Raw genomic sequence first — 15288 nt, forward strand, 5'->3', positions numbered from 1 at the left:
TGAAACTAGCCATTCTGACTGGTATGGGGTGATTATGTCATTGTGGTTTTGATTTGCGTTTCCCTGAGGGCTAGTGATGTTGAGCATCTTATCATGTGTCTGTTGGCCATTGCCTATCTTTTCTTAATAGGAACTAGGGGATAAACAAAAGTAGGTTCACATTTGAATGTATCTAGATCTTGTATATGTGAATAATAATCTATACTCAGGGGGGACTGTTTCATAAAGATAGTATAGGCAACTGCAATTTTAAGTAAATCTTCACACATGCTATATGTGTATATAAGATATCTCTATAGATAGAATAAGTCCTTAATGAAAATTGATATATGTACAAACACCTACGGACAGACTGATATACAATGTAATATTTTAATCAACTGGCTGTGTAAAAGGCAAGTGTTTGATAATTCTTAATATGAGAAATAACTTGTAAGCCTTGAAAAAGGCAAAGTAACACAGCCTACACAACTTAGAACCAGGCATGTTTTAAAAGATTCTCTGGTGCGCTCTGCATTTGGGCATGTCTCACTGAGTCTCACACTCCTCATTCCCTACTTCCTGTCTTCCAGCAGAAGAATTTCTCTTCAGCCATCCTGAAAATCCCACAAAGTGATGACCTCCTCTAAGTCACAATGGGCTCAAGACTTGGGTGAGACATTGAGGTTGAGCCACAATTTTAATAGATTCTTCTGAAAATAAACTTGATGAAAGGCCCAAGGAATAAAGAAATTAAAACAACAACAATGGAATGTAATCTTAATAAAAAATTTGGTGGTACCTCATTCAGTCTTTTTTCAAACCTGCCAATAAACTCAGAATGTTCAGGCTGATATGAAGACATGGGAACGAGGCAGGAATTAGCACCTGTTGCCCCCCTGCACTTCCTAAGGTTACAGTTAGTTTCTGTATTTCACATCACATCGCACAGGCTTCAAGCTGTAACAGCATTGACATGTGCCACATCAATTTCTCTTTCCTCTTGCTTACCCATCATCATTTCCCTATTTTTGTTCTTAATTCTAATGAATTCTTTCAGGCCTGTTGCTAACTGAAGTTCCTGTCTTGGAATGAATGTTACTAGTTCTTTGATGTTTTGAACACTACATTAGAGGGTTTTGACACCACCTTTTCCAGCACTAAGGTTCTTTTATTAACAGATTCATGTTAGACTCACAAACGAAGAAAGCATGATAAGACTGCCCAGTTTTCTTGGTATAAGGAACTATGAAAACAATAATGTTGCATTATTACTATTGCTATTATTTTTATTCTTATGACTACTGTTTTTATAATTTGTTTGTGTGTTAAATCATTCAAAAGTTTATTTGTGCAAAATATTAAAAAAACTAGTGATCAGTAATGACTTCTCTGAATATCAACATTTTTCGAACAAAATTTAACTGACTTCTGAGAGATGAAAATCAAAGCTTCTTGCCTCCCTCCAAAGTCACTATAGAACTGCATTTGAAGTAGGACCTTGCAACTGACATTATTTTTCAACAAAGCCAGTGCTGTTTGCCACTTGTGATTTACAGGCTATGTCTGCTACCAGAAGCTGTTGGACACATTAGTGCAGTTATGCTTATGAAAGGGTGCTGCTGTCTGGCACTAAATGACTTTCCAGAGATTCATCTCATTCAGACCTACAGGAACTGTTCTCTCTAAACACGATCTGTCAATGCATAAGCCATTACTCCACCCATTCTTAAGGGAAGAATCAAAAATATAGTCCTGTATTCTAATCCTTTCTGCAAATCCTGATGCACCATTAAAAACCTGCTGTTTCATACTTTTTTGATTTTTACTTGGTGAACCCACTTCATTAACATTTTTGTTGCTGCATTTGGAAGTGATGGGAATAGAATGGCGGGAATTGCGTTGGATTTTGTTAGTGTCAATTGCTTTTAATTTTCTGTATTTCCTACTTGATTCATAGATATTCATAGATATTATCAACTATAGTATGCTCAATTTTTTGTCCATTCAAATACAAATTTTAATATATTTACCTAAAGGCTTACTTTCCCTTCCTTATCTAATATTGAAAGTCACCAACCCCAAATCTATCTTTCTCTCCACATTTTATTATATGCTTCAGTTGCAGGCATTAATGCAAACCATAGCTCCATACCATATGGATTAATAAATATAAGACTCCTACATTTGAATTCAAGTGAAAATTAACTTGCTTAAATACACGATAAAAAAGAATAAAATATGTATAGTTTTGTATTTGATAGATCATGAATGTATCAAGGAATTATTTAAATTATTTAGAAGATACCTGTAAGCACTTATAAAAATTCAAACAAAAAATATAAATGGAATAATATTAAATATATATGCATGTATCCTTTTTCACCTGAAAACTTTCATTCCATTCATTTTTTTTAAAAAAAATGTGAAATGGTGCACATTAGCCTGAAAAGATTGAAAGGTATATATCCTTTCAATAAATCATGTACAAAATAAATCATGTACAAGAGTAAAAAGGAGACTACTGCAGTTTATTTAAGCATTGAGTACAAGACTGAGGACAAGTGAAATCTTTACTTCATAAAATGGAATGAATAATTATTTTATTGTGAAGGTCATTACATTAAAAACATTGAAAGAAAACCCAATGGCTATTTAAACTGGTTGAAATCATTCTCCAGAATTCCTTGTCAGAGGATATGTTTAGGACGGATTTTTATTTAATTTTAATACAACCGTGGTCATTAATAGAATTTTCAGCTAAAGGCTCAAATTTGAAGCTTTCCACTATTTTGTTGTTGTTGTTTTAATATAAGGGTTTGCAAATTGTTCACTTTACTTCCAAATATTTTGTATAAAAGTTTACCCCACTGGATTACTATATTTATAGGTTTACTTACATAATTTTTTACATTAGACAAAAATGCACAAGACCTAAATTTTTTTCTTTTTCTTATTTGATGGGCTCAGCCATACAACCAATAACTGAGATATAATTCACAACACTGAATTCCAAGGGAAATATCATCTACATATCAACAATTGTTTGCAAAAACAACTTATTTTTTTAAATTGACCCACATCAGGACACATTTACAAATGTTCCTAGGTTTAGCTCAATACCAGTTCTTAGTGGTTTGAAGTATGACAGAGAACACTCAAAAGAGAACTCTGATTATAAAAAATACAACAAGAACGTTTGCAAATCTTAACGAGCTTGCTGTTTCTATGCCAACTTCTGCTGAATCTGGAAAGCATTAAAATAATTTTCTCACAATTTATTTCTTTCCATTGTGTTATATCCCTTCGCTTTTCACAGGCAATACATTCAGTACCAAATGAGTAGCGTATTCATTAGGGCTGAAGAGAAAGCAAGGGTTAAGTAAATAAGGACATCAAATTAATATCTAGGCCTAAATGTTTTAGCAGAGCCAAAGAATCTGTTTAATCATTCAAGTCAACAAAGGTTAAGATAATAAAGTAAACTTCTAAATGCTTTCCTTTTCTGGAACTTAATCTGTCTTGCCAAAGATGTTTTTAAGATGCTATCAGTTTTGTGTAGTCCCAGCTGTTATGAAAATTTACTTGAATACACGGGGAAGAGAAAGAACTTTATGAAAAGAGTTAAGCGGAGCTCCTGGGTGGCTTACTGAAACTGTGAGAGCCCAGGACTCATTTAAAAACAGCTGTTGACTGATGATGTTAAGACCAATAACCACTAAATCTTTTACTTATCAGGCCTCTGCGTTATCTGGCAAGGTGATGGTAGCCAACTGATTAGAAGATTAATGTATAGTCAAAAGATAACTTCATGATGTTTGTTCATTTTATTGCCTAAGTTTGATTGATAAACTTGCCACAATTTCAGAACAACATAGTACCCTAATTTAAAAAAGACAGTATTAAACATTAAAACAGTTTTGCTTATTTTTAAAAATATGTTTTTAAGTCCCTAAGATAGGGAAAAGAAATATGAGCCATTTACATCAAAGCCTTGAGTACCATTGTGATTCCCAGGGCTGTGGTTCATTACAAGGGCAGAGGCCCGTAAGAACTGGGCAAACAAGAAGTCCTCTTTGAAGAGCGATGGTAGTAGTAGTAGTAATGAGTGCAGACAACAATGGGAAAAGCCTTGAAAGTCTTGAGTCTTTTACACTTGACATTCAGGTTCTGTGACTCACAAAGAAATATAAAGCAATCTTTTGCAAAGAGAGGCTCAGAATAAAAGTAGAATCAAAATACTTTGTAGAACATGTAAACGCAGCATCATGAACAGCAAAAAACAGACTTTATTAATCTGGTTATCTATCCTAAAGGAAAAAAATCACTAATAGCTAATATACCAGGATCTTGATATTACACTATAATTTTCAAACTGGTGCCAACCAGTTGAGAAGAAAAATTGTATTATAATGAGGTAAATGGGTATTCTGATGTCCCTTGGATGGGGATCAGCATTTCCCTGTCCCCTCGTGCTACATGAGGTTCTTGGGTATGATTACGGGGCATTCACTCATTTGTTTTCTGGAGGGTCAACAGTGCATGAATTGTAAAGATTGAAACTACCATGACTGCAAAGAAAAAGATGTTCCTATTTGCACTTCTCTTCCCCAGATTTTTTCACTCTCATTACCAGAGGCATGGAACTTTAAAGTTGAAAAGATCCTAGCAGCCTCCCGAAGGCAGCTTGCTATCGTGGAAAGAGAGTGGAACTTGAAATCTGGGTTTGACTCCTAGCATTGTCTTTTGGTAGATGTGTGTACAAGAACTTCTAGAAGTCATTTAACCTGCTTGAGCTCAATCCTCATCAGAAAAAAAAAAAAGGTCATATTATGGGGTGTCTGGGTGGCTCAGTTGGTTAAGCATTCGACTCTTGGTTTCAGCTCAGGTCGTGATCTCATGGGTCATGAGTTCAAGCCCCAGGTTGGGCTCCGCACTCAGCGGGGTGTCTGCTTGAGATTCTCTCTCTCCCTCTCCCTCTGCCCCCCCACTCTCTCTAAAATAAATAAACGAATCTTTAAAAAATGGTCATATTATTATTTATGCTACTAACTAACTCACAGCATTACTTTTGAAGATAAATGAGAAAATATATTGGAAAATGTAATCTGGAAGTACATAGCCTCAAATCCTGGCTCTGCCCTGACTGGCTCCGTTATCATGGACAAAATATTTAAATTTTCTAAATCTTGGTTTCCTCATCTATTAAATGGAAGTAATGAAGACAACTATTTCATAGGGTTGTTGAAATAGATATGTCTTCATAGAATGGTTGGTGCATTTTAAGTGATCAATAAAATTGCTTATCCTTATTATTGGTGTTATTATTTGAGCCATAGGTATTTTTGTCATCCCTGTTGTTTCACATTGAGGTTGAAGACTGTAACAACTACCTTGTTGATAGGGAGCAGCCTGACCCACTGGGAAAGGTACAAACTGGGGGCCGGGAGAGCTGGGTATGAATCCATTTTCCTACCACTTACAAATTATGTAAACTTGGGCAAGTTATTCACCCCAGATTCTTCATGTTGCAAAATGGTGAGAATGATCAGCTATGATCTGTCAAGGACTTGTTATAGATTTTTTTCATACATTATTTTATTTAATTCCTGTCATAACCATAGGGGCAGATAATGGTAGATTCAGAATTTGGTCCCATCCAGTCTGACCCCAGCCCATGTGGATATAATCATCTCACCCCACTGCATGCACTTTTCCTACTTTTCTTCCCTCATATCCTATCTTGCTGAACTGTAGTAAGGCTCGGAGATTATGTGCACAACTTGCCTAGGAAGGTGTTCAGCAAGTTGTTAAGACTAAGTAAGTATGATTATGATGTGTGAGGTATTATTTCCTGGTCCAATGCTTGTTCAGCCAAGGAATGCCCCTACAACTCCCTGACAGCTGGTCTCCAACCTCTGCTTGAATGCAGACTACAGTCATAGCCTCAGAACTCTGTACCACAAACTTATGAGGATGAAACGGAGCACAGGCTTGGTGGCTGACATCACAGAAAAAGCCCCATCCCCACCATACAGCCCAAAGGCCTAACTGCTGAAGTATGGACATTTGCACAAATGCACTGAAGATTAATGGCAAATCTGTAACGACATCTCTCCAGGAAACAAGGAGGAAAGTGCAATTCTAACGTCAGGATGCATTCAGCTGTGGAAATCTAACACTCAGTGTCTTGTAGGATAAAACCAAGTGATATCTATGGTTGTTATATTATACCTAAAATTGTAAGCTCAAAATTGGTTCAATGTACACTGACAGAAAGCACATGCCAAAAAAGTTAGCCCACTTTCTTCTGCATTAAATCATGCCATCAACAGTATTCAAAGATAGTCAACTTTCCTCCAATTTACCTTTTCACTTCTTGCAATCTGACTTCCATTGTTTAACAAAATGTACTCCCTTAATATCTCATGACTCCAGGACATCAAAACCATAAGCTTTTTATAGACCCTCATCCCTGTGGCTTTCCTTTTCCTAAGAGCATTTCATTGGCTACCTTTTTTTTTTTTTTTTTTTTTTTTTTTAAGTAGTTCCTCCTTGGGCACCTGGGTGGCTCAGATGATTAAGCGTCTGCCTTCGGCTCAGGTCATGATCCCAGGGTCCTTGGATGGAGCCCTGCATCTGGCTCCCTGCTCAGCAGGAAGCCTGCTTCTCCCTCTCCCACTCCCCCCTGCTTTTTTTCCCTCTCTCACTGTCTCTCTCTTTGTCAAATAAATAAACGGAATCTTTAAAAAAAAAAAAAAGACTCTTTCTTATTAATTTCTCCTCTACTAGTGTCATCCCTGGTTTTCCCTCTTTGTCTGAGTTTTTGCTTGGCACTTGTGGCAAATCCTATTGATGAGATTGAAACTGTGCCCCATAGGGTTAATGAAGTTGAAACTAGCAGAAAGTTTAAAGCTTGTTTTTCAGAGAACCATTTCACCCTAATCAGCTATTGTGTCTTTTCAGACCCCACTAACAAATCCACTAATAGTCTCTACAGAAGGCTGGACTCAAGGTCAACTGATATGGTTCCAGCATATGAACAGGCAAGGCCCTTCAGTCAAGCAAGGCCTAGGAGAGATAATGAGCCCAAGGTCCCATCCAATTATACTAGCTCTTAGCGGATTCCCATAGCCCCTTCCACTTGTCCAATAGTTACCTCTGCCTCAGTATAAGGTTAAAGTCTCTGCTCAAGGAGGAGCACAAGCTTAACATAATGTACAATGCATGTATAGGCATGTTTTCTCAGTACGCCTGTGCAACATTATGCCCGCCTTTAAATGCAATGGCAAATCTCTCCTTTCTGAATATTCATCCTAACCCTAAATGAAAGGAACCCACTTACTCCCTGCACAGTGGGGAGTCTGCTTCTCCCTCTGCCCCTCACCCCACTTGTGTTCTCTCTCTCTCAATCTCTGTCTCTCTCTCAAATAAATAAAAAATCTTTTAAAAAAAATTCAACCTATATAATATAATTTTTCTGTATTTAACTTATATCCTTGGCAATTAAAAATATTTTTGTCCTTAAATGAATCCTGTCATTTCCTACTTGTGTAATACTGTTTGTACTTTCTTCTTTCTGGAATGTGTAATGTCTTCCTCTTCCTCTTCTCTTCTAAAGATTCTCCATTTATCAAATCCTAGCTCAAGTGTCACCACTTCCACAGTGTCCAATGATTATTTAAAATGGAAGAATGTTCACTTGTCTAGCATTTCTTGGTATTGTTATTTAAGGCATATAACACAAAGACATAGTTTTCTTATTCAGGCACCCATGAGATTATCAGCAATTTGAGGACAGTAATGATGTAATAATATTTTATTTTAACATTCAACAAATATTTATTGAGTCTTTATTGTTCTAGCTGATGGTGGTATGAACAAGGTAGACCAAGCCCTTGCTCTCATAGAGTTTATGTAAATGGTGGGGCATGTTTTACAGATAACAAGCAAGTAAATAAATACACAAAATAGGATAATCTCAGATTTAGATTGGGTAGTCAGGGAAGTTCTCCCCAAGGAGGTATTTGAGATGAAATCTCAGTCATAAGAGGAACCCAATCACCAGAAGACCAGAACACAGCAAATAGAAAATCATTCCAGTGCGATGTGTTTGAAGTACACATAGAGGACTATGTGGCTGGAGCATGGTGGCAGGAAGAGAAGAGTGGTGTGAGATGAGGTTAGAGGGTTAGGCAAGGGTCAGATCTTGAAGATTCATGAAGGTCAAGAAAAGTGGTTTGGATTTCATCTTAAAGATTAAAACAGGGAACAACATGATCTAATTTACAACATAAAATGATCTCTTTGGCTGCTGTGTAAAAAATGGATTATACAGGGTCAAGAGTAGAAGCAAGATTACTTGGAAGACTGCCACAGTAGTCCAGAAGATGAGATGATAGTAGGTTGAATTTGGTGGTAGTAAAAGAGAGAGAAAGTGGATCCATTTATAGTTCCTATAGTATTAAGCATGGTATCTTGAAAGTAACAGAAGTTCAATGTATATTGCTAAATATATGTATGTGTTTCAAAATAGTTTCACCTTCTTAATGTGTATATTATCTTCAACACTTTCTTGCCTTGAATCACATAATATGGCTTAATATATTCCTGTTTGACACTTGGGAAGCCAAAAAGAAAAAAGAGTTGGGGGGAGCCCGTATTTAAGGAAACAGTAGAAATCTTGTAACAGTAGGTAAGCTAACAAAGAACTGAAATGATGGAGGGTCATATTGTTAATTATGGAAAGAAATAAGTTACTTGAAACAAATGGTAAAAAGTTGAATTCAAAAACTATGATAGGATAAAAATGGGCAGGGTATTCAAATACAAAGATTTACATTTTAGAAAAGAGATCTTTTCTCCATGAGCATTAACTAGAAAAGTGTGCCTACAGAGCATGTGAGTAAAGTGAATTCTCATTAAAATTGAAGACTTTTCCAGTTCTAACTTTGATTTCTCTGGAAATATAAACCCTTCATTTTACTGTCTTGATATGATAAATTTCCTAATAAGTAGCTAATACTTTCTTACCAGAAAGTAAGGTTTATTTTTCGGAGAGCGCTACATGTAACCTGCCTTGTTTCTAAATTAGGAATCTGAGAAAAGACAGGCAATTTGGTAGGTTCTCATTCTTTTTCACATATACTTTCCAGGACATGTTAGTTTTTCACCCATGAAGATTCACCCTGCATGATAAAATCAATCCAAATTCCTTCAACAAAAAACAAAATCCTGGGGAAAATGGGATCAATTTTTGCCACTTTCCACCTGAAATGCTAAATGGGCCCTGAATCGTGTGAAACCTGGCCTCAGTCAGTGTGAAAACTGGCTGAAATCTGTATGAAAGGCAGTCTGCGTTCGTCAAAGTAGTTCATGAACTTTGGCCAAACTCACAAGGAACCTGGTCCAAGTCTTAGTTTGTAATGCAACATGAAACCAGGTGAATTTCACATGGTTTCAGGTTTCATCCTGAAAATTTGGCCTGGCTTTGTAATCAATCATCACTTTTGGGAACGATGAAAGCCAACACACCTTTTTGAAAATGAGGACTGTGTGCATACTGATGACAGCTGAGCTGCGAACCACCCCTTCACTTCCTTTGCCAAAAGAAGATTTCTCAGAATGGAAACAGTTTCCCCCTTACCTGGAAAGGGCAAGTTGAGTGATTTTGATATGTCGTGTAGAAATAAATGATACTCGATACGAGACATGCCACGTGAATAATCATCACATACAGAGCAAGTGGCAATACTCTAATCATTTAAGGTTATGAGAATTTTATTCCATTCACATCCATGACAGATATCATGATGTTTAATCTCCTTGACCATTAACATGAGCTTTTAGCTTGAAGCTAGTCATCGGCTAGAATAATTGCCATGAGAAACAAAATGCTCTGAGGCATGGTCATTATTTTTATATAAAGAAATGGCTGAAGAATGGAAAGGAAAACAAATCATAGCCTACCTTCTATCTAGTTTAATAAACATGAAGAGATAAGACTACAAATTTTTCAGGTTTGCACCACTACATCTTTTGCAATAAAACCTCTACTGCAGTATAAATGAATTCAATAATTAACTACACACAGCACGTTTTACAAAAACCCTACAGTTTCTGTTTTCAACCTGAAAGTTTTAAACGTGCTTTTCCACTGTAAAAAATGACTCCTCAACCAAATACTCGCTTTTGTGCATAGTGACATGAGAAAATTGAGAGGTATGTCTGAACGGAGCCACTACATCATTGGAACAGTATGTCTGAACATTTGGGTAATAAGGCACAGATGTTAAGCAGAGGACTTGGCACTACCAAGGTAACAACAAAGCATTCACCATTGTGTTATAAAGGTTAAAAGAGCCACATTTGAGAAGAGTAAAAGAATGCCCCTCCTCCTTGGAACGCTGTTATATTACACCTTTTATCTGCTTAAAAATCTATAAAAAATAAGAAATTCAAATAAGTGTTATTCAAATTTATGATGAAGAATACAAATATAAAATGCATTAATATTTTCATCTATAATATAACATATTGATGCAATAGCACATAAAGTTTAACTGCAGAAAAAGGCCAAATTCAACAGGAATCCAAAACAATGCATGCAAAACAATGCATGCAAATCTGAAGGACCCAATAGCCATCGGAATGGTGGTTGTTATTGACTTTTTAGTAGTGATCTGGCCCTTCATCAGTAGGGCTAATTATTGTACAGTGTCCTATTTATAGGTATCAACTTAAAGCAATGCTACAGGATATACCCATTAATTATTATTAAGGCTATTTTACTTACAAGTGGTACGGTATTTTTTGCCAGCTATTACTAAACCATGACACAAAGGCATGTTATAAAGCCAGGGCTACTTTAATTCAATAAGTTTGGAGCTGAAAACCAATTTTTTGCCCAGGATTGGAAGAATACAACTTACCCGAGGTCCCTGATCACCTTGTTCTCCCTGTAGAGTAGGAAGATGAGATGATAGATAGTTTTAGCGTAAAGGCTGCATTTGTTGATCATTAAAAAGACCAAAATATAACACAGCATAGATCATACCAATGGATTTCCACTAACTTAATTAGTTTCTGCTACACATTTTCTTACCTTATCACCTTTTGGACCAGGAGGGCCCTAAAAAAAGAAAAAGAAAGAAAGACATGTTTTAATAAATTTAAAAAATTGTAGCTTGAATAGATCAGCTAGTTAGCTGCAAGATTCATGCAAAGGGCAAAAAGGTATACCTGTTAATGAGGTTTATCAAGGAATTTTAAGTTCTAAATTATAATTGTAAGATGGTTAGAATGTGAAAGTGGTATAATACATATACTATTATATATAGTATAATGGTATATATAGTATGGTATATATCGTATACCAGTATGCATGGTACTATACCATACTGGTACATATACCAGTAAAATATGGTACTATACCATAGTATATAGTATATATATACTGCTATACTACACACACACACACACACACACACACACGCACACACAGAGAAAAGAGCACAAAGTCCACATGTCATAAGTATATAATATGCTGGATAAATTTTTACAAGCTAAATGTACCTATGCAAGTAGAAATCAGCTAAGGAAACCCAGAAGGACTGTGGTGACATTTTCTTGTCATTACTCTCAACCAACAGTGACTCCTATTTCTGATCTCTGACAAAATAGTTCGTCTGTTTTTGTAGTTACAGAAATGGAATGATACCTGTATGAGTCTGACCTCCTTTGCTCAATGTGTAAAATGTATTCATAATTTTGTTGTGTGCTGTAGATCGTTTGTTCTTACTGCTTTATAATATTCCACCATGTGAATAAACCATAATTTGTTTATCCTACTTGGTTGATGGCCCTTTGTTTCCAGGCGTTTCTATGTCTTGACTACTGAAAATAGTGCTACTACAAATATCCTAACTTTATGTCTTTTGATTAAAAACTGTATGCATTTCTGTTGGGTATAAATCTAGGAGTGGAATTATTGGGTTATAGAAAATACCTAATATGTTCAATTTTAGTAGGTACTGACAAATAGTTTTCAGTGTGGTTCTAACAATTTACACTCCCATCATCAGTATACAAGAATTTCACTTCCCCTATATCATCACCAATACTCAGCATTTTCCATCTTTTTTTGTCTTAGACATTCTGGTGGGAGGTGTAGTAGTTTCACACTGTTTTAATTTGTATTTTTCCAGTGATTAATTAGCTTAACTCCTTTTAATGCATGTGTTGTCCATTTCGCAACTTCACCCACAAAGTGTTTATTCACGTCTCTTGCCCTTTTTCTATTGAGTTGTCCTTTAGACTTACTAGAGTTCTTTACATATTATAATATCTATATATATCGAGAGAGAGGTGTGAGAGTACTTTACATTATTCTGAATATGAGTTTTCTATCAGTTATTTTTTGCAAATATATTCTCCCACTCTGTGTACTGTGTTTATATTCTCTTAACTAGGTTTCGATGAACAGAAGTTTTTAATTTTAATAAAACTCCATTTAACATTTTTTTCTCTTTATCTCTTTTTGTATTCCACTTAAGGAATCTTTGCTTACTCCAAGGTCATAGAGAGGTTCTTCTATGTTTATTCTAAAAGCTAAAAGCCTTATTGAAACTACTATAACACTGTATGTTAACTATACTAGAATTAATTTTTTTAAAAATTAAGATAAATAAAAAAGAGATGTAATATATACATATATATGATATAATATCACTCAGCCATAAAAAAGAATGAAATCTTGCATTTGTGATAACAGATGTATCTAGATGGTATGATGCTAAGTAAAATATGTCAGACAGAGAAAGACAAATACCATATGATTTCACTCATATGTGATATTTAAGAAACAAAACAAAGAAAAAAGGAGACCAAAAAAGCAGGCTTCTAACTATAGAGAACAAACTGGTGGTTGCCAGAAGGGAGGTTGGTGAGGAGATGGGTGAAATAGATGAAGGGGATTAAGAGTACATTTATCATGATGAATACTGAGTAATGTATTGAATTGTTGACTCACTATATTGTACACCTAAAATAAATATAACACTGTATGTTAAACTTATACTGTTTGGGATGGCATGGTGCCCAAACTGAAAGAAGAAAACAACAACAAAAAAAATAAAATAAAAAAATAGAGGCTTTATTTCTTTATTTTCATACTCAGGTCTAAATTCATGGGGAACTGATTTTGTACATGATGTGAGGTCAAAGTCAAGATGCTCTTTTTCTCCTATGTGAACATTAAATTAACCCAACACCATTTATTGAAAATGAATCTTTTCCTCATTGTAGTACAGTGTTATCTTTGTCATAAATCAGATAACCATATAGATGTGGCTCTTTTTAGGATTTTCTACTTTGTTGGGCAGCTGTCTGTTCTTAAGCCACATTGAGATTTTCTTTATCTTTGAACAAAAATGCCAGCAGGACATACTAATTCTAGAGACATCAATACTTTTTTCCCCTAGCTCTTAAAGATGAAATCATGTTCCAGGGCTCAGCCTACTTGAGGAATTGGAGCATTTCAGAGTTACCTTCAATCTCTCACTTTCACCTTTGGCAGGGCTGGGAGACAAGTGTAAGTCTAGACTAGAAGCACAGCCAAGGTTCTAGCAAAGTACTCCTTCCTAAGTCCTTGCAATGTCACTTTAGGTGGAAATGTGGGAATACTCTGTCTACTAAAATATCTCCTGCTAAGTATCTGCTGCAGAGGAACTGTACTAAATTCCTACTCTCAGTTGTGACACCTCTGATAACAGCTGTGAGGTTATCATGAACTTAATAATAACAATAATATCATGTCTTGTAGTTTATATATTTTACCATCAACAAAGAACTTTCATCTGGTCCCAATCCAATGAAGAGGGTATTATGATATTACTTTTAAAGATGCCAAAAATGAAACTCAAAGATTATCAAGGTTAGGTCTCTTGCAAGTGAGTTAGCCAGGACTTTAACCTAGTCCGTGTGACTAGGTTAGGATGATAAGTGTTGGGACACAGCTCTAGAACTAGATTCTCATAGAGAATGATGACTATGTGCCTGCCTTCAACAGATGACTTCTGAAATGCTGCCAATTACATTTCCCAGTATCCTGGGGAGTGACCCCAAGATCTCAAGTTCAAGATGAGAAAAAGAGTAATTGTGGAGGGTCAGCGAGAGAGAGAGAGAGAGAGAGAGAGAGAGCTAAGATTAGGGAATCAAGTAAACAAACCCTTGTTTCTCTTGTTCCAAAAATAATTTTGCCATTAAAAAAGAGAAACCAAGGAAAATATTTTTCTTTGTTTTCAGTAAAATTTTAATGTTTTATTAATGTTTTCAGTGAATCAGTAGTGAGTAATGGGTATAGACTGTGTGTCTACCTCTGTAAAATGAAGTTTAAAGAATTTATTTGGTTATTTTTAACACATACGAAATGTTCTCTAATGCTCTACAAGTAGGGTTTTATTTTTGGTGGGGCAAAGGAAACCCCAAAAAAGAGTGAGAGGATACCTACCATCCAGTCTAAGAACTACAGTGGAGATTCTAGTCTTGATTGAAATAGGATGTTAAATCTATTTTGATTTTTATATACATTTATATACAAATGCCTATAAAGAGTTTGGCAATGTTCTAGGCACTGATGGAAGATATGGTGGGGGAAGCTGATTTAGAAAACCTGAATGGTGTGTTTCGGAAAAGCTTAATAGTCTGGTGCCACAGTTAAACACTTCCCGATACCAGCATTAAGAAAAACTCCCCTAGAAAATCCAGCTACTATAAAGTTACTTATAGTTACTATGGAACCCCTCCCCTGCTCCCACTCCTTTCCCCCCAAAAGCTTCTTCTCTTTGAAGTGTAGTTTGCTTTTGCTCGTGAGATTTCAGAGGCCAAGCCTCTCATTGAACCAGTCCTCTAAAGGCACTTTATTAGGTTATATGGCATGTTTGAGGTCAAAGCTTTTCTAAAACAATTTTACAGTGGGGAGCAGAGATGACTTTTTTCCTCAAAGTCCAACGACTAATGCCAAAGCCACATATGAAAACTAGACCTCTTTAGACAGCTTGCCATAAGCAAGGATCCTTAATTCATGAACACATAAAAATTTGCATTCACAATTGAGCAATAAAATACTGCTGCTTCAAAAGGGGATGTTTCTGAGCAGACAGAATGGCGTCCTGGCACCTGCCAGCTCAAGACAGAACCGAAGCAGAGGTCAACCTCCATTCACAGCTGTGGCGGCTGCTTCGGACACTCCAGACCCCACTTGTGCTCTTGGGATTAATGGCAGGTGTTTTCTTCTGCTCTGACTGAAAT

The 15288-nt window shown here is 35.9% G+C and overlaps 1 protein-coding gene across 1 annotated transcript in view; it reads right to left on the reverse strand.

Moving 5' to 3' along the window:
• Nucleotides 1-15288, reverse strand: part of COL25A1 (collagen type XXV alpha 1 chain) — a 459511-nt gene that overhangs the window by 149981 nt on the left and 294242 nt on the right. Inside the window, exons 6-7 of the mRNA XM_073892101.1 lie at nucleotides 11084-11110; nucleotides 10911-10937 (exon numbers count right to left, since the gene is read on the reverse strand). Coding sequence (XP_073748202.1) covers nucleotides 10911-10937; nucleotides 11084-11110 — 54 coding nt within the window. The remainder of the gene's footprint in view (nucleotides 1-10910; nucleotides 10938-11083; nucleotides 11111-15288) is intronic.

This window comes from Callorhinus ursinus, unplaced genomic scaffold (genome assembly GCF_003265705.2).
Source record: "Callorhinus ursinus isolate GAN/ISIS: 27379988/994484 unplaced genomic scaffold, GSC_fseal_2.0 scaffold4, whole genome shotgun sequence".
NCBI lineage: Eukaryota > Metazoa > Chordata > Mammalia > Carnivora > Otariidae > Callorhinus > Callorhinus ursinus.